Source organism: Poecilia latipinna, unplaced genomic scaffold, assembly GCF_001443285.1.
Source record: "Poecilia latipinna isolate Pla-1442-1.1 unplaced genomic scaffold, P_latipinna-1.0 Scaffold83, whole genome shotgun sequence".
NCBI lineage: Eukaryota > Metazoa > Chordata > Actinopteri > Cyprinodontiformes > Poeciliidae > Poecilia > Poecilia latipinna.
The window spans coordinates 117,058-135,004 of NW_015112699.1; the positions used below are offsets into that span (position 1 = coordinate 117,058).

Sequence of the window (17,947 nt, forward strand, 5' to 3'; positions counted from 1 at the left end):
AGTTGACTCATTCTTCTTTTTTGGTTCACTGGCTAGTGTGGAGTGTCGGATTGTTCTGTTGGGGGGGGGGAATGGAATGACTGCTCAGGTATTTTTCCCGTTATCAGCTTGTACCCTGAGAACCGAAGTAGTGACTTGCCAAGAAAATGAGTCAATCACTCCTTAAATAAGCCACTCTAGCTAAAAGAGTTTATCTCCAGAGCTTCTGACAGGTTCTGAATGACCCATTCAGATTGTAAAATGTAATGGGACAAATTTCATTTGGATAAAAAAGGAAAAAAAAAAAAACTGTTTCCCTTTTCCTCCTCATGCTTTGCCTTACCCTGCCTTGTCTGAGTCTTGTTTTTTTGACTCGAAAAGGGTGGGGAGGGAGGAATTACACTGCCTTTGCCCGCACAACAGTATTTTGGGTACAAGCAGCTCCCACCCCTCAAAGTTTTGGTTTGGTTTCCTTTCGCTGCCTTTTCTTCTTCCAGGGCTCTGTTTCCCTCCAGTATACTGAGACACATGGCTCAGCTCTCTACTCTGATTGGAAATGAAGGCTGAAATGTATAGGCAGTTAACGCTGCTCTCATATGAATGTAGGGCACACGCTAGCCGCTCCTAGTCAGGACCAGAAAATACCATAGATTTACCAGAGGCTACTTTCACTGCAGATTGCTTTACACACTCGAAACTGCTTGTGCCCCATATTTTCTGCACTCCACTCCTTCAGCTGTAGACGTCTGGATGTTTTTTTTAATATACTTTTTGACATGCGTTTTGTTAGCAACTGATCGAGTCATGAAGAGCTGAAAGAAGAATGAAATATCCTGTGACTTTTCTGTTTATTGTTCTTTTTTGTTCATGGAAATAATGGTTTGAGCTTGTCTTGCGAGCTCCAGGGAAGGGACAAAGATGAAGGAGAGCTTCGTCATGTTTATCAATACTTGGATAAAGCTCTGTATGACGATGATAATCAATCTTGATTTAATATATACTGAATGCTGAATACTTTTTTTTTTTTTGACGATTTGTAAAAATTATGTTGACCTTTGTGAGCTACAAATAAGCTAGCCTGCTGCTTAAGCATTAGTGAGATGTATGTTTGAGATGACAGTGAGTGAATGAGAACGAATTTGAATTGTTCAACAGCTGAAGTTCCTGATACTGTTTTAGGATAAATAAATCATGTAGGTCACTGAGCTTGTTTCCTAATGCATTATTCCCTGTTTATATGTGCAGGCATATAAACAGTAGGTTTCTTAACGAAGGATCATTCTGGACTGTAACAGCCCTCGTCTACCCCACAGTCTCTTGAGACTCCTTCATGTACAACTGGGGAATGTAAAATGCCAAAAGCTTTTTTTTTTTTTCCTCAGTGCTAGTAAAAAAAAAAAAAAAAGACTCCAGAATTTCTTGATTAATTCAGTGCTGGCAGAAAATCTTGAAAATCAGCTCTTTCTTTGCAGTCTTGCAGCACTATTACAGTTGCCATAGTGCAGCTACCTTCTTTTAAAATCACAGAATGCCTCCATGTAATGTGCTGTTTGAAGGGGACTCCTGTGGATGCAATGTTGAAACCATAAATAAGAAATAAAATGTTGATTAAGTATGTGTGTGGGGGATTATGTGTAGATTTAATAGATGTTTGTATTTATCAACTTGTAAAGCTTCATATGTGGTAGTGAAGACTATATTTTGATTCTGTGCAATTCTCTCTGAAACTCCCCACATCATCCAGAGGTATATTTATTTCCATTTGAATTATTTGACAAATTTATTTTTTAGTTTGAGGTTCTCTGTCCTTTTCTCTCCATTTCTTTTTTTCTTTTTCTTTTTTTAATGGTTATATGTCAAATTGCCATTTCAGAAAAGATGTCATAAGTTTTTTTTTTTCTTCTGTTTTCTTATTTGCCAGTACATTTTGTATGTTCATTTCATTAAGTGACTCCTTGACAACTGGACCAGAAAAATAAAATCCTTTTTAAATCATCCACATTGATTTTGTTTTTCGTTATTTAATAATAATTTTTATTCACCCCCTCCCCCTCATATGTATGTTTTAGAATTTGCATGTGGACTGGAGACCTTCTTTGAAAAGATATACTGCAGCGTGAGAGTGAATAACACATTTTTTATTTTATATTTACAAAAGTTTTTAGACACAAAATTGCTTGACTACTGAATGTATTTTATTACTTTTGTTGAACAGTTTAGCTTTTCCTGTTTACATGAAATAAGATGACACTTGGGTCCTAATTTAACACTGATAAAGAAACCTCATAGCATGACCCATCTTCATCTTAGAACATCTTTGAAGGTGATAATTTTTCAAACTTCAACACCTCCTAGTTGTGCTTAGCGTGCAGCATCTCCGCAAGTAGAGAGTTGCAGGGTAAATCTCCAAGAAGGTGGCGCTGGTACAAATAGTCCTCAACTTGCAAGCTAATGCTGCGCACTTCTGGGAGCCGAAGAAGCAACTGCCCAAACTTGTCCGAGTGTCCCGGGTGGCTCTGCTGGGTATGTTCCATGAGAGCTCTGTTCACCCTCTCCTGAGTTTGCTCTACTTGTCTGCGGTTCTGGACTGACTTCACATCTGATGCATTTAAAAAAAAAAAAAGCACAAAAAGTGGGTTGAACAACTAATAGCAACTGCATTAATGGCAGATCAATAGTTGTTAAACTTGATTTTAACAACTATTGAATTAAGAACACTAACCTGGATTGAACAGGACAAGGTATTTAAGACAGACAAACTCGTGCCTGTCAAACTGGAGTGCCTTAAGTTTGAAAACAAGGTCTTGGGTTCTTGATACTAAGCTACTTAACATCGTTCCAGCCTGGGACATAATGGTTGACACTTCAATCTGCATCACAATAAATCACAGTAACAAGTGTGAGTGATGAAATTAAGCATGCCTCTAAATCTGTATAGATAAGTGTCTAATACTTAACCTGTTGACCTGTGACCAGATAAATACAACCTTCTTTTCCGTAAGTGACTTGTCTGCAGAGGTGGTCTAGGACCAGCAGCTCACTCCAACAGCTTTGCAGGAGCGACATCTGATCGTCCACCTGTCAGAAGCACCACGGTGTGTAAAGTAAAAGACTAAAACTCTAGAAACTGCATAGATATTACCCTGCATCTGACTGGTAGTGTAGCAAAAACGTCCTCACCTTGAGCTCTTTAAAGAGATTGCTGTTTCTGGCCCACTCCACAAGTCCAAACAGAGTCTGGTCAGCTATTTTGCACATGATGCTGAATGTATTTAGACAGTCATGCTTCCCTCGATTGGCCTGCTCTCTTTGCAGACTAGCCAAGACTTTGGTGCATAGCTGACCCTCATCTTGTTCACCCTCCAGGAGCTGGATAAGGAAGCTGGGAGAAGGAGTGGTTGGTGGAGGCGTTGTCTGAGTACCAGCCTGGGAAATAGCAGGAGCTGAGCTTGGTGTGGAGCAGGGGGAAGATGTCGGTGTGCATGTTGGCGTGAATGAATGGGCTGAAAAGTGTGTGGGAACGGGGTTGTAGCTGAAGCTGGGTTCCCCTTTATCCTGCAAGTATTCAGGGAAACCACAACAAAGTCCACGGAAAGGCACAGATGGAGGTGATAGCACTCTATGATTGTTCATGGTGCAGTCCAGAGGCATGGGTTGACAGCTTTGCTCCATCCCAGACGGATACATAATGTGGGATAGATGAAAAGCAGCTGAAGACAATGTATTGCTTGTTGGGCCACTTATTCGATGGTCATTTGGAGATTGGGGACCAGGCGTTTGCCTTGTTTCCATCTTAATCCTGTAGGGATCTGTGTTTGCCTTTTGTTGTTTCATCTGCCTGTCGCGTCTGTAAAGAGGCCCAAACTTATTCCTGCCACCTCTCATACGATCTGCTCTTACAGCTGAAGGCAGAAAGAAGTCATAATTAAAAGGGTTTGACACCAACACTTGTAACATCTTTGGCAAAAATAAATAAATAAAAATATTTAAATAAACATTACTTGGGGCCCAAGTTGAGTAACATATCATATTTGACACACATTTACAAATTTCTTTTATTGACACTTTCCTAATTTAGCCAACTCTAGAATGATTTAGTTTCATAAGGAAGAGATGGACATTTGCACTCCCAATAAAATAGTATTTCCTCCTTTTAAGAGGTATTTTCTTTTTCTTTTTCTGTTTTTATTTAGTCACACTAAATAAAAAGTAAATATATATACTATATAGTATATACCTCGATACTATGTAGTATTGAGATATATAACATATCTCAATACTATATATGTCATAGTATTGAGATATATCAATACTATGATATATCTCAATACAGATATATCATAGTATTGAGTTAATACAAAGCACTAATTTCTAATCATTTGAATTATTAAGAGAGAATAAGGCATCTAGTACAGCGGATCGGCCCAATAGATGTTAGTCAGTTTTTTTTTTTTTTGTGGAATCATTTATAATGTAATAATAGAGGCAGTCATATCTTTACAAAGAATTGTATTGGTTTTGGAAGGCATTTTTCCTTTGATAGATAAAATCCTAATTTGAAAACAGCAAATTAATATACCTTTTGTATAACTTTTCAGTGTAATTGACATGAAAAATTTAAGTGTGGCAAATAAAATCCCTGCAGAAGATATCTAATGATGCTTTTTCACAGCAGTGCATGTGACAAAGAAGCACAACTACATCAAAAGTGTTGAGAGATCATATACCTTCTTTCTTCATGCCTACAGCCAGACACTTCTGGAAGCGGCAGAAAGGACAGCGTTTTCTTTGGGACCGGTTCATTGGGCAGCGTTGTTGCTCTGAACAGGTATAATGCTTGTTATTCTGCACTGAGCGTTTGAAGAAGCCCTGCGTGAGAAAGAAACACTGTCTGAGGGGGGAAAAAAGCCTAAATAAATCTGGGTCCCCATCATCACAGAAGAACCACATATCAACAACTTATTCCGTACCTTGCAGCTCTCGCAGGTAAGCAGTCCATAGTGGTATCCTGACACTTTGTCACCACAAACCGGACAGCTCTCCTCTGACTCTGACCGACTGTCTGCCTCAGTCTTTTGTTCTCGAGCTACCAAAAGACAGTAGATACATCAAAACGTGTGTCTCGATTTTTGACACATACTTCTGGGCAAGGAAATGTATTAAAATCAATACCGCTCACATGAAAGGGGGTTTATTGCTCAGCTATTGAGCAGACAAGGAATACTACAGGACCATCCCTCCACTGCAGAAAGTATCTTATCGCTCATCTAGATTTGTTCGACTTTGATAACATGCATGACCCTTACATAATTTCTATCTAGTGAATGAAAACTGTCCCACATACGTTTCTGAATCTAAAGTCTTTTAAAGTTGTTGTTTTTTCTCTGCAAGAAGGAGTCATTGCCTTGCCAATAACACATGTACATTTCACAAAAAGTATTACCAACAAAATGTTTTAACAAATTTGAAAAAAGTTTCACTTTGCAATCCATGCCGTACTCACATGTTGATGAGCCCTCCTGCGTTAACAAATCCTCCGGATGGCTACCGGAAAAATGGGCAGGAGGCTGGGGCTGTTGTGCGTAATAACCAGGGATGTCCATCTTCTTGGGACATGAACGCCACAGTCAGCTTAGTTTGATCCTCATTGTTGCAAAGACCAAGAGACAAGACAGTCACAGCAGGAGAGCCAGAGAAAAGCCAGGTGGTGGTCAGGCCCAACAGCTCTGATGGACTGACAACTGTTGGAGGCCCACATTTGGACTTTGGTCCATAGTGGGTGTCATAAAACCTCTCCTGACTGGCACTCCTAACCAGTCAGTATATCAGCAAGCAAGCTAGCCCGCCGGCCCCTTCCTGGGGGACAGATAGCCACCTGCTGGAATCTTACTGAAGTGAAATCACTTCTGGATCACTGAACCATTCTGAATCCCGGCAGATAAGATAAGAGTCCATTAAGGAGCAAACAGGACCACTGCTAAACTACAAACATGCAGATTTGACTTTAGATTCTTTTTTTCCCCCCCTATTTTAAGGGTTGCTAATTGTGGAAAGCACACCTCACACACTTTAACATTTATCCTTTTTTTAAAAACGATGATTAAATGACTAAATCTCCGAATTGTGTTCAACTTGAAGATTTTAATAATACTGCAAAAAAGAAAGCTCAATATGTGGGTTCAGTTTTCTTCTTGCTTGCTTGATTCTCAGCTTCTTCCTTTTCTATAATTATTACTGGGTTTCAGAGTGAAAGTGGAGTTGTTTCTAAATATCACCAACACTGACGATAAATGTGTTCATGTATTGCCGTTCACAATATCATTATAGAATAGCTTACTTACAGATGAATACATAATTTTCCACCTTTCTGTTTTTTAATTATTCAAAACACTCAACATTAGTCTAATTGTTGCATAGCTATCAATTTCTGCAACAACCCTCCACCCCCCAACAACCTGGTAATAATTGTCTAATACACTGCCAGCGGTATGTTCTTTATTTCTATTGAACATGAAACACTTAAATTTTGTGAAAAAATAACTTCCTCAATGTGCTGTAATGCTTTTGAAAGTATTTATGTAAAACTACAATTATTTATTTGAGGTAAATATATTAAAGGTATATATTTTGTCCTGCATAGTAGTAATATTGCAAAAATAAAGCTAAGGCCCATAATACTGCAGTTAATTCATAAACTGAGGTTTTCAAAAATGTGTCCATTGCTTTTTACGGTTAGCTAAAATTGAACAAATCCCCAATTTGCAAATAATACATGCATTATTACAGTGCAGTGTACAACAGGTTATGTAATAAAAATCTGTATGTATTATCTTAATCTTCCAGACAGTGGTGATAAGATACAGCTGAAACACAATTAGCACAAACTGATCCAGTCACACAATGACGTCAAAGTCGAGCCATAACGGCAGCGAAGGTGCATGGTTTCCATGGATACTTTCAAATATTAAACAACATTGCATGCTAAGTTCATTATCTGCTTATTTTAAACTGCATGTTTACTTTGAGGTAGCATATACATAGATTTCATACAATTGGCCAAGTTTTCATGAGCTCAAGGTTGCATGAGCTCTTTCAAGATTTAGTTGCCATCTACTGGCTCAGATGTGCAAAGCTTTAATTGTACGTATAGTACATGTACAAAGATCTATCATTCACATATAGATAAATAAAGAAACAGAATGATTGCTGCAAAAAACTACTTTATTTTTCAACAACAAAAAAACAAAAACAAAAACAAAATAAATTGTACAAAACCCTGATAATAATGGCTTTGTTGTCTGTGTGTTCAAACAGAGTTTATGTTCAATTTTGAGCAACGTTCAGCTACAGCACAGACGTTGTGTTCAGTAAACTATGCAGATGGTTGAAGATCTGGATCACACACTGGATCCCCCTCAACAACGTACCACACCTCGCAGTGTCTCTTTTTCTTGGGCTTTGGACTACAAGAACACAAAAACACACAGAGATATTAGAATATGACTTCAACATACTGGGGTTGTTTTAAGCATTTGGGCTACTTATCATTTCATCACCTGTCGTATCCAGCTGCGAAGTGGAATCCTTTCGTGTACTGTGCATTGGCAGAGTTAAGAGCTTTCAACAGTTTCTGGGAGTACTTGTTGTCAGACATGGTGCTCATGTAGGAGTCATAGTCGATTACATAGACATTCATAGCAGGCGTCTCTTGGATATAAACCTGCGAATTAGCAAGAATGTTTTATCTGCAGAAAGCAAAAGCAGATCTCAGAGAAAAAGTCTCAAGTTTTATATCAAAGCTTACATATTCGTTAGTAGGTTTTGGTGGATCCATCTGATATTCTGCTGGCAGCAAGAAACTCATTGTGATGACACCCGTCCTAAAAATGCTCTTTTCAGGCAATCCCATCACAACTGGAGCAGTCATAGGGATTTTTTGGTCTGCAAGGGAACAGAAATACTGTAAACAGAATGTGTGTACCAAAACGAAAATATGTACACACTGTCAATACACATGACAATTGGATAAATAAAATTCCACATTTAGATGGAGACCATTTATAGGATCACAATATTTCAGTATTACTAATCAAGACCAAGACAATTACCTTTTTTTTTTTTTTAATTGGAAGTCAAGTTTTGAATGAAAGACAGTGAAGAATTCAGAACAATATTTTTCTACATGCTATTAAAGTCTGCTCTTTGGTTTATATTATACAAACAGTATTGCCGCTGTGTTTGTGTTTATAGGTCACATTGTGTGGAATTTAATTTGCTAAATGTATTTTTGTTTTCACAAAAATAGTTGTAAAAAAAAAAGAAGTGAGTGGAAAAAAAATGGTAGCATCAAATCACATACTAACTTGCTTCATTTTCTCCGGTGATGTACTTGTACAACCTCCAAAATGCCGGTACCATCATAAATTCCATAGCGAAGCTGGTGTAATTAGTCGTAACCCATTTCACGGAGTCATAATGCCGCACCTGAAAATTATTATTATTATTAATGCAATTCTTTTGTGCCGTTCTCAGGAATGTTCTCCCTCGAATGCTGATGGAGATAGGCGCTAGCCCCTGAGCAACCCTTCAAGAATGAGCAGATTTAGACAACAAATAGGCACTTCCATGCAAATACAAACCATTTTTATTTTCATTTTATTTGTTCTTGCCGATGCTCACCTCATATACGGAGTTCTTGCAAATCGAGTCAAACAGCAGGCACTGCTCTGTCTCATTGCAGAACTCCAGCTGGGAGGAGTCTCTGTAAAGTCAAAGCACACATAAAATTCTCTTGCATGCATCCATGAGGACATGTTAAAGTAACATCTACTCATACCACATGCTGAATGAAAGTGTCAGTAAGATCATTTTTCATACCCAACTCTGGCTTCAGCTGTTAGAACCAGCAGAAGACCCACGAGACCTGAAAAACAAATCCTGAAACACAGAAAATGTAGAGCGCTTGTTTCAGAACTTCAATGCATTTCTGTTCAGTGAGAATGTAAGTCAAAATGAACGTCTACTTACATTGCAGCTCACTGTTGAGTTCTCAGCTTCTCGAACAGTAACAGTACCGACCCAAAGCAAGCATTTATCCCCTTCTGGTTATGAAAGGAAAACAGGCTCCTCCCTGAACTCCTAATTCAGTCCAGACAACAGAGAGGCAGAACATGTGAGAAAATCTTTACAGAGGCAAAAGAATGTGGGAATACTCGCTTGTGTTCTGTAACCTCGCCTTTGTGTAATACAGATGTGAAACTTGCATTTATGTCACACCAACTGATGTAATAACAAAGGATATATTTTGCATAATTTAATTATAACTCTTTTGCTTCACCTCAGACAACAGGCCACAAAGGTCAGCAACTGTAACCTTGACTGTAACATCATGTGTATACGTGCAGTCATGTAGGTGGACGGGTTACTGAATCAGAAACAATCATTCTCTCTTTGCACTAACAAGAAAACATGCTTTTTCTTTTCTGATTTGCTTTGTTCTGAAATAAATAAATGAATAAAATATATAAAAACATAAAAGCAATACCCCGAGCAGTAGCCCTCAGCTGTTGATCACTGATGGAAAAGCAGAATTTTGTTTGTTTTTTTTCTAAATCAGAAATTTGATCTTTAAATGTATTTTTATTTTTTATTTTTATTTGTGAGTTCATTTTGCTGTTATTGTTACCTAATATGCATTTCTTGTTCCTCAGCTGAGACATAAAGGAGTGGACACAGCTTGTTGGATTGACACTTTAAGATAAATAAATATATAGTCTATCATCTGTTATCAGAGCGAGTTAGAACATTGTGTTTTGTCTGATTGTCTTGTTCACACGCAGTTTTGCACATCAATGAATTGCATAGAAAAGATGTAAAAAAATACCTTGGATTTGGTTAGCAAGCAGACAAAAACTTCCCTGGGAGAGAAATAATGGGACTGCCAAGGGAATTATTGGCATTGACAAAATCTTTTCTTAAAGCTCTCACGATACCTGTTTTGTCCTCAGATGACACCTGATCTGGGCTGGGAGACAGAATGTTCAGTCACACCCTCTGCATTCAACTCAGTTCAAAATACTTTATCAATCACCAGACAGAAATTAAATGTTGTTATAACTCTAGACAATTTTCTTCAGAGTTATTATAGATGCAGATGGCTGTGAGCATGGGTCTCCTGTAGTGGTCAGTGTTGCAGAAACCATTTGAAAGCTCTGACTGAAGACACTCAGTTGTTTCATGAGGAGGATACTAAGAATTGTCCATCATTATCGTGATTTTATGAAGAATTAATCTTTTCGAATTCTCAAGGAGTAAAGTTAAACAGACAGTGTAATGGATAAGAAAACTATGATGTAACATTTAACAGAAAATACAGTAAAGATCACATTAATAAAGGTGATACATTTAAAAAGTGTCACCTAGTTTTTCAAGTTTCATAACGCTGACAAAAATCTACTCAGTCAGCAGAACTGGTTGTGTTGTGAATGTGCAGTCTTTCAGTCATAAAAAGTGTGGGTGCTTCAAAGGAATGCATACGACCACATTAACTTTTCACTCAAAAAACAAACAAAAAAATAAACCTCTTAAAAAAAAACCAATTGAAATTAAATTATTACCAGGCAGGCTGATGCAATCAAGCTTTTTACTTTATTAGGAAGAAAGTTTTAAGTTTCAGCAACAGAATTATTTTTTCCTTGATTCAAAATTATTTCAAGAGCAGAAAAGGATTTGAAGACTTTTGACACGGACACTAAGCTGTTAAACAGACAATTCAGATAAATATGCTGCTTTGTCTAACAGAATGCTCTGCCATTAATCATGAAAAAAAGAAAACAGTTCCAATTGCATAATGGTGTGAGCATGTAGAGGTTATATAACAAGTCAAACAGATGTGAACGATTTTTCTTTTGTCACTGAGAAAAAGGATTGGAGTAAAAAGAAACCCTCCCACTGTTGCAAAAAAATTGACAGTTTTTTTTTTTTATTTTCCTCATAAGAACAAGATGCATCCTTATATAACAAATGAAAGAATAAAAAGAGGAATCAGTAATGTCATGTAACGTGGTGGTTGTGTAAGTTACTGGATTGTTTTGGCTTTAAGGGAGCAGTGAAGCTGACTCATTATTACTATGTTCCTCTGTATGAGTTTTAGGATGAGAGCTTTATTTTACCTTAACACATCTGTGTGATTAAATGGACCCTGAAATGATTTATTTCAGTTTCATCTGTAAAACACACATCTATTTTTTATATTTGTTAAACTAATTTTGCTTTGGGCTCTGAATAAATGTTTTGAGTCAAGAGTTCTTATTATTCCATAATTTGGATTGAAACAAAGAAGTGGGAGCTATCAAATTAGAAATTATTGTGGATTTTGCTCTAGTTACTACAGAAGCATGAAAATCTGATTATACATTATTTATTCACCTCAACCAGTTCAAGGCCAGTTAACTTCTCGTTGTGATAATGACTGTCAGTAGCTGGTAGCTCCTCTTTGCCAACAATAAAATGATTTGTTTGATAGCACGCAATAAGCTGAACAATTCTCAAAACAACGGGAAGGCACAAGGAACGCAGTGAAGCTCTGAAAAGAATTGTAGATTTAAACAAAACATTGGAAAACAACATGATCATTTCAAACAAGTGTATGAAAGGACTAGATATTAATCATTATCATCATTTTGCAAATGTATGACAAAATGACTGTAGCTATTATTCTCAGATGATACTAAGGAACATCACAGGAACCACCAAGACTGATATGCCACAAAAGTGAAACTTTTGGTGCTGCTGTTAGTAAAACTAGCTTTACATTTTGATGGATTGACGGGGTGTGGATGAACCAAAATATTAAGTACTTATCACAGCATTTACAAATAATATTACTTTTGAAAATTGGCTTTTTTTTAAAAATCCTGACATATAGGTGCATATCACTCATTGGACTCTTGTTTTTTTTTTTTTTTTTAAATGTCTAATTGGATTTCTGTTATAGACACTGCTCCAAATTTCACATTTTTGCTCTAAATCATTTGTATTCTTGCTCAAAGCTGCTATAAAAATAATGTATCTCGAGATGCAATAAATGATTCATGTTTTAGGAAAACGTACTACCATTAACTGGAAGTGTGGGAGCCATAAAAGCTCACTCTTTCTGACCCAAAAGATAAATTATGTTTCATTCATGCTGATTGTTGAACAGAATATTAGAGTGACGAGTCTGCCCTCCAGAGGCCAAAACAAAAACTGCAAGACTTAGTTAAATCTAGAGCGGTGTTTTTATTTTATTTTATATAATATACATTGTTAGACATTTAGAAATATATTGGACATGACGATTTTTTTTCTTTCAGAAATTTAACTGGGTAAAAACTGCATTTCATGTGTAGGCGTAGTCTTTAAATACAATTCCACGAAATGTTGAAGGATATAAAAAAGAAATATATACATATAAGAGACGCAGTGAGTAATCCAGAGTAGAAAATACCCACCAAGAACAAAAAACAACAGCAGCAATATAAATGGTCCTACAGTTTGTGTATTTGGAGTAAACCGAAAAACTACAACTCCCATAATACATGAGCCGCTTGAGTAATCCCTGAGACTTTAGCCGCCTGTCCCGACATTTGAGACTTCGTTATGTTGTTCAGTGTTTTTGCAGCAATTCATCGATGCACTGTTGACAAACTGTTTTTCACGTCAGTGAGGACCAAACAGCTCGCTCCGCAGGTGGGTACCGTGTGGCAAACAAACACATCTGCCTCAATATAGAGTCTTTTGTAAAGATTTAGCAGATAGTGACCTTGGTGTAATTTAAGATTATGCATAGATCATTGAGTGGCAGGTCTTGGATATTGGGCTTTTCTAAATGTCAGAAAGAAGTAGCTTTTCTTCTTGTTGTTTGCAGGCTTTTTACTCTAGATTCAGTTTAAAACCTACACAGCATGACTAAAATAGTTGTTGTTTTTTTATTCTATTGTTAACTATGTTATGTAGATGACTGCAGCAGGTTCAGATGAGTGAAATCAAAAATCTAGAGGGCTACTCAGAATCCTTAGGTAAAATCTGAACTGGAATATTCTTCAGTTGTAAAAGATTTTAAACACCTTGTGGTAAAACCTTTCTCAGGTAAATTTAGATTGTGATAGGAATAATATAAACTGTACCAGTAGAACGTCTTTAATATCAGAAAGAACATCCAGGTCGGACAAACCAATATACTTCACAACAGCTTTTAAACTGGATCAAGTCTAAGGTGTCTGTGATTTTTTTTTAAAATGTATTGTCTTATTTCAAAGAACAGCTATTTATTTCACAATAAACTATGTTTTAAACTGTCATTATGCAGTATACTATATTCCTTTGTAGATATGACCTATTTCTATCCTGTACCATATTTAATCCTATTACAACTAAAAATACAGCTTTTCCCTTTTGAAGAAAAACATTTTAGGATTTCTTCTCAAGGTAATTACGTACAGCATAATTATCTTCTTGTCATGGACATTTTGTAACTACTGTGATTTCAAATTGGATGATACTTCTTTAGTTTTTACTTTAAAAACTACTATTGCTATTTGAATGAGTTTGCTTTTCTTTTGTTTGTTTACCTCAGCACACTTTCTGGTCTTTTTTTTTTTTAATATGAAAGGAGTTATTGGCCCAACCTGTGGCTTCTTTATAGCCTCATTATGCAACCATTTAGAAATATTAGATATTATATAGGGACAGTGATTGATATACTTAAAATATAGTATGCAAACATGGCCGTGGTAGACTCTGACTCACTTTGAGCACAGGGAAAACACCATTAGATTTAAGTAAATGTGGCTTATCACACCTTGAAACACAAGAAAGCCATAGCAGTGTAGAAAAGATATTTGAGCTTTTTTTAAAATTATTATTATAGTCCACTGGTAAGTCTTGAGGTCGCCACCATGGGGACCAGGAGAGTGCTGGTTACTGGTTGCTCCTCTGGTATTGGCTTGGCTGTGGCAGTACGCTTGGCCAAGGATGAGACCAAACGGTTTAAAGGTAAGCTGTTGATGTTCTTTGCTGCACCTTAAAAAAATTCAGTATCCAGTAGATAATAAGTAATCAAAGTGAGTGACATCCTGTGTGTTTGTCTGAGCCAGTAGTTGCCACAATGAGGGATCTTGAGAAACGTGGCCCTTTAGAAAAAGCAGCAGGTGATTTATTAAATAAAACCCTGGTGATCCAAAAGTTGGATGCCTGCTGTGAAGAATCCATCAAAGAGTGCATCAACAGCATCCCCAACCGACAAGTGGATGTCCTCGGTCTGTTTCCTTTGCATAGGATTATTCAAAATAAATTTCACTTAACAAGCAAACATTATTAAAAGAGAATATTTCATTGTTGTAGTGAACAATGCGGGCATTGGCATGATTGGACCACTGGAGTGCCAAAGTATTACCTCAATGAAAGAACTCTTTGAAGTCAACTTCTTTGGCCTGGTGCGATTGGTGAAAGAGGTGCTGCCAGACATGAAGCAAAGGCAGAGTGGCCATATCGTGGTGATGAGCAGTGTCATGGGGATACAAGGTGGGTTTTATTTTAATGAGCTCAGTTTCAGACAAACCTAATAATTGTAAAACACTTTTGATGTTCTCCCAATGTTTCCACAAAGGACTTCTGTTCAACGACATCTACTCTGCGTCCAAGTTTGCTGTGGAAGGATTTTGTGAAAGTCTGGCAGTGCAAGCAATGAAATTCAACATCAAGTGATTACATGTCCCGAACAATACAACATTTTTAAAAATGCAGCTCTAGTCCCCAAGTAAAACTTTAGCTATCTAAACGTCTACATTGGTAAGAATTTACAGCTCAGCAAATGCATCGCTTTTAGATTTACGTACTTTTGTTTTCCTAGGACTACACTGGTGGAACCTGGTCCTGTGATGACAGAGTTTGAAAGAAAAGTGTATGAGGATGCAGAGAACACAGATCTGTCTGAGACAGACGAGGAGACGGCCAGGATCTTCCGTGACATTTATCTTCCATACTCTAGAAAGGTCTTCACAACTTTAGGCCAGACACCAGAGGATGTGGCCGAGGCAAGTAGTGACAGTGTCCTTAAAACTGAGAATTAAAGGCAACACATTTCCTTTTCAGTTAAAATGCATAACCAGAAGACTCCTTTTGATGCAAAGTTTTGTTCTTTTCTCACTGTTTAGCAAACACATAAAGTGATTACAGCCAAGGAGCCTCCTCTACGGCACCAGACCAACCGACTGTACATGCCCATGACTGCACTAAAGCATGCAGATCCCACTGGCAGACTTCCTCTGGAAGCTTTCTATAAAATGATCTTTAAACATGACGCTGTTTTTAACGCCACCTTGGGGATTCTGCGCATGATGAATCGGAGGAAGGGGAACAAATAATAATTTAATGGAAGTAGATGCAATAGTTGATTAGGGTTACTGCAGTTATTCTTGTAAACAAATAAATCTTTTGTTAGCTTTGTTACCCTTAGAAGAGGATTTAATGATTTTTCTTTTTTCTTTTTGAAGATATAAACTGGATGTATGTGATCCTTTAAATTTATTGGTTTGATTTTGGTCATTAGAAACTCAGGTGTTTTTTTTTAACCCTTCAAAGCCTGATAGAAGAAATTGTTCTATACTTTTAAAAACTGCACTGTCTATTATATGCTTCTGTCAAATTATGTCTATTTAAATATTCCTATTTTATGTTATTGCATTAATAAATTATATCTTGAAAACTGGTCCTTATTTTAAAGACATTTATTAAGTTCTTATCAAAGTTGATGAAATTCCTGCAGTATATATTGCCATTTTATTTTAGTATTTAAAGTAAAAACTACTTTAATCACAATTGATTCAGACATTGCTTTTGTCTACAGAACATTTATTGATGCTTAATTTAAACCCTGGTTCATGACTTAAAAAAAAGAGGTTCTGAAGTTAATTAGTTTAATTTAATTTCTGTACCATTAAAAAATGACTTCAAAGGTAAATAAAAGTGGTGCAAAAAGGCACAAGATAAGTCCAAAATTAAGAAAAAAACATTTTTTTAAAATTAAAAGTAAAAATTTTAGCAAAAGAAAAGGTCAATATATTAAAAATATATTTATCTCTCTATGTATGTGGAGCATCATGGAGTTAAATTCTAGGAAAGGTTCTTTCTGGGACATAAAGAATAATTTTGGTTGAAATATAATTTCCACACAGTTATTCTTACATTATGTCAGATCAGTTTACGGTGATAAAATTTGCATTTCTCTCAGATGGCTTGAGGATTGTTTAGATCATTTCTAAAATGTAGGTCAGCACATTTTCAATCTGAGTCTAAATCTGGATGAGAGTTTCCATTGTGTGTTTTCTCAATCTTTTTTTTTTTTTTTTTTTTTTTTTACATAAAATATGTGAATGCACAGTATATTTCACAGACTGTTAAATGGAGGAAAGTTTTACAATGTTAGCAATGTGTTGCATTTGAAAGAAAGTAGATTAAGCCTTTACTTTAAACAGGACAAAGGTCTATGGCATTTATCTTCCAGCACGACTAAGTGAAGTAATCTCTGTCTCATCCTGGTTATAATTACCTCTGTGAAGAATCCATTGAGCCAATATCAGTGTGCTGACACATGGTTGGTCTCATCTTTACACTATATTTAAAGAACAGCTTTTACATTGACAATATCACCCAGTTTTGACTTTGGCAGTAATAAATTATACATGCATGCTAAAGTTATACCAAATAGCTGCGTTTGGTAGTTTCTACTACTTGACTGAGCATAGGTTAAACCTGATCAGTGTCTGATTGGAAAATGTTTAGGATATTATCTGGAAATAAGGAAAAGTTAATCCCTTTAAGATTATCATTAATACCTTTGGAATATGACAGATCTGAACTTGTCATTCAGAACAGCTGCTCTGTATATTAGTGTGATATAAACAGACTGCTAAAACACATTGCTGAAACACACAGCTAAAAGCAAATAATAATAATAATAATAATAATAATAATAATAATAATAATAATAAATAATGTACTGAAAAGTAGTTCCCTGTATTTTTTATTACAAATATATTTAACAAGTTTGATTAAAAAAAAAGAAAAGAAAAACTGCTGAGAAATGTTGACAGTGACTTTAAACTACTTTTGAACAATTGTAGGAATAAACTGAGGATATATCAACATGTGCTGTTGTAACAAGCTTGCTAAAAAAATATTCATTAGTCTCAGTTTCAAATAATGCTAAATGAAATACACTTTATTTCTGTCTTTTTAGTACATAACAATCACTTTAGGAAAATAAGACTTCTTAAGCAACGATCTACCCAAAACAAACAATATTTACAATCTGCAACTGAAATTTTGTAACTGAAATGGTGAATGCACAAAACACTTAGTGTGACCTGGCAGGAAAATTTTAAGACCAGAAAATTAGAAAAAAACAAACAAACAGACAAACCAAACATTTTCACCTGCAAATAAGATGCAAACTGGACTGTGAAAATCAACACTTTCCCAGGTCTGAGAGACCAGCACCTGGTTCTATAATGAACAAGATAAAATAGAAAAACAAAAATAAACTCAGCTGATAACTCAACTAGACGCAGTGTTTAGGCATTGTCACCGTAAAAACAATAACTAGAAGTGATGAGCTAATTCGTCTCTGCTCAAAAAGCATTAAATGAAAATGCCAAAGTGTCTTTCTTAAAATGTTACGATACAAAAAGTCTGAAATGTGCACAAAATGTTATAAAGAGGCGACCGACCCCCCGTTCTACATGGCCAGGTTATATGAAAAACAAAATACTTGTTCAGACATAATACAAGTGGTTAGCTAAATGACTTGAGTTTCATCTTACAATTACGCAACATAAACACTACACAGTAGTGTTGTTTCGCCCCCCCCCCCCCCCCCCCCTCCTTCGTTTTCTGCTCCTCCCTATTATCCTTTCATTCGTTTATGCTG

At 36.3% G+C, this 17,947-nt stretch overlaps 3 protein-coding genes across 4 annotated transcripts; 1 reads left to right on the forward strand and 2 right to left on the reverse strand.

Moving 5' to 3' along the window:
* Nucleotides 1–352: 352 nt before the first annotated feature.
* On the reverse strand, nucleotides 353–6,283 carry nr5a5 (nuclear receptor subfamily 5, group A, member 5). Of its 2 annotated transcripts, XM_015020528.1 has the most exons (7): nucleotides 5,483–6,283; nucleotides 4,950–5,065; nucleotides 4,707–4,848; nucleotides 3,160–3,881; nucleotides 2,938–3,057; nucleotides 2,702–2,849; nucleotides 353–2,578 (listed from the first exon to the last, which is right to left on the reverse strand). In XM_015020528.1, the coding sequence occupies exons 1-7, from the start codon at nucleotides 5,580–5,582 to the stop codon at nucleotides 2,331–2,333; spliced, it is 1,596 nt and encodes a 531-aa protein (XP_014876014.1). In that variant the 5' UTR covers nucleotides 5,583–6,283; the 3' UTR covers nucleotides 353–2,330. The 2 variants fall into 2 exon arrangements, with proteins under 2 accessions (XP_014876014.1, XP_014876021.1); XM_015020535.1 differs by lacking the exon at nucleotides 5,483–6,283 and having other exon boundaries at nucleotides 4,707–4,870; nucleotides 4,950–5,059.
* Nucleotides 6,284–7,182: 899 nt separating this feature from the next.
* soul5 (heme-binding protein soul5) lies at nucleotides 7,183–9,103 on the reverse strand. The gene is made up of 7 exons (XM_015020544.1): nucleotides 9,007–9,103; nucleotides 8,857–8,916; nucleotides 8,659–8,740; nucleotides 8,343–8,463; nucleotides 7,784–7,920; nucleotides 7,536–7,699; nucleotides 7,183–7,442 (listed from the first exon to the last, which is right to left on the reverse strand). Coding segments are annotated over exons 1-7 (657 nt in total). The 5' UTR covers nucleotides 9,009–9,103; the 3' UTR covers nucleotides 7,183–7,351.
* Nucleotides 9,104–12,372: 3,269 nt separating this feature from the next.
* LOC106938495 (retinol dehydrogenase 8) lies at nucleotides 12,373–15,727 on the forward strand. The gene is made up of 7 exons (XM_015020567.1): nucleotides 12,373–12,708; nucleotides 13,889–14,013; nucleotides 14,115–14,276; nucleotides 14,362–14,541; nucleotides 14,627–14,720; nucleotides 14,870–15,053; nucleotides 15,174–15,727. The coding sequence occupies exons 2-7, from the start codon at nucleotides 13,917–13,919 to the stop codon at nucleotides 15,381–15,383; spliced, it is 927 nt and encodes a 308-aa protein (XP_014876053.1). The 5' UTR covers nucleotides 12,373–12,708; nucleotides 13,889–13,916; the 3' UTR covers nucleotides 15,384–15,727.
* The last annotated feature ends 2,220 nt before the right edge of the window (nucleotides 15,728–17,947 follow it).

Excerpts from the sequence above, each read along its gene's own strand:
- soul5 (XM_015020544.1), bottom strand. Across the intron at positions 8,741-8,856 it reads ACAGCTGAAGCCAGAGTTGG|AGACTCCTCCCAGCTGGAGT; the intron begins GTATGAAAAATG and ends TTGACTTTACAG. Across the intron at positions 7,921-8,342 it reads CACCGGAGAAAATGAAGCAA|ACCAAAAAATCCCTATGACT; the intron begins GTTAGTATGTGA and ends GTTCCCTTGCAG.
- LOC106938495 (XM_015020567.1), top strand. The coding sequence starts at position 13,917 with ATGGGGACCAGGAGAGTGCTGGTTACTGGTTGCTCCTCTGGTATTGGC. Across the intron at positions 14,014-14,114 it reads TGAGACCAAACGGTTTAAAG|TAGTTGCCACAATGAGGGAT; the intron begins GTAAGCTGTTGA and ends TGTCTGAGCCAG. Across the intron at positions 15,054-15,173 it reads CACCAGAGGATGTGGCCGAG|CAAACACATAAAGTGATTAC; the intron begins GCAAGTAGTGAC and ends CTCACTGTTTAG.
- nr5a5 (XM_015020528.1), bottom strand. The coding sequence starts at position 5,582 with ATGGACATCCCTGGTTATTACGCACAACAGCCCCAGCCTCCTGCCCAT. Across the intron at positions 3,882-4,706 it reads TGTAGGCATGAAGAAAGAAG|CTGTAAGAGCAGATCGTATG; the intron begins GTATATGATCTC and ends TTCTGCCTTCAG. Across the intron at positions 2,579-2,701 it reads CCTTGTCCTGTTCAATCCAG|ATGTGAAGTCAGTCCAGAAC; the intron begins GTTAGTGTTCTT and ends TAAATGCATCAG.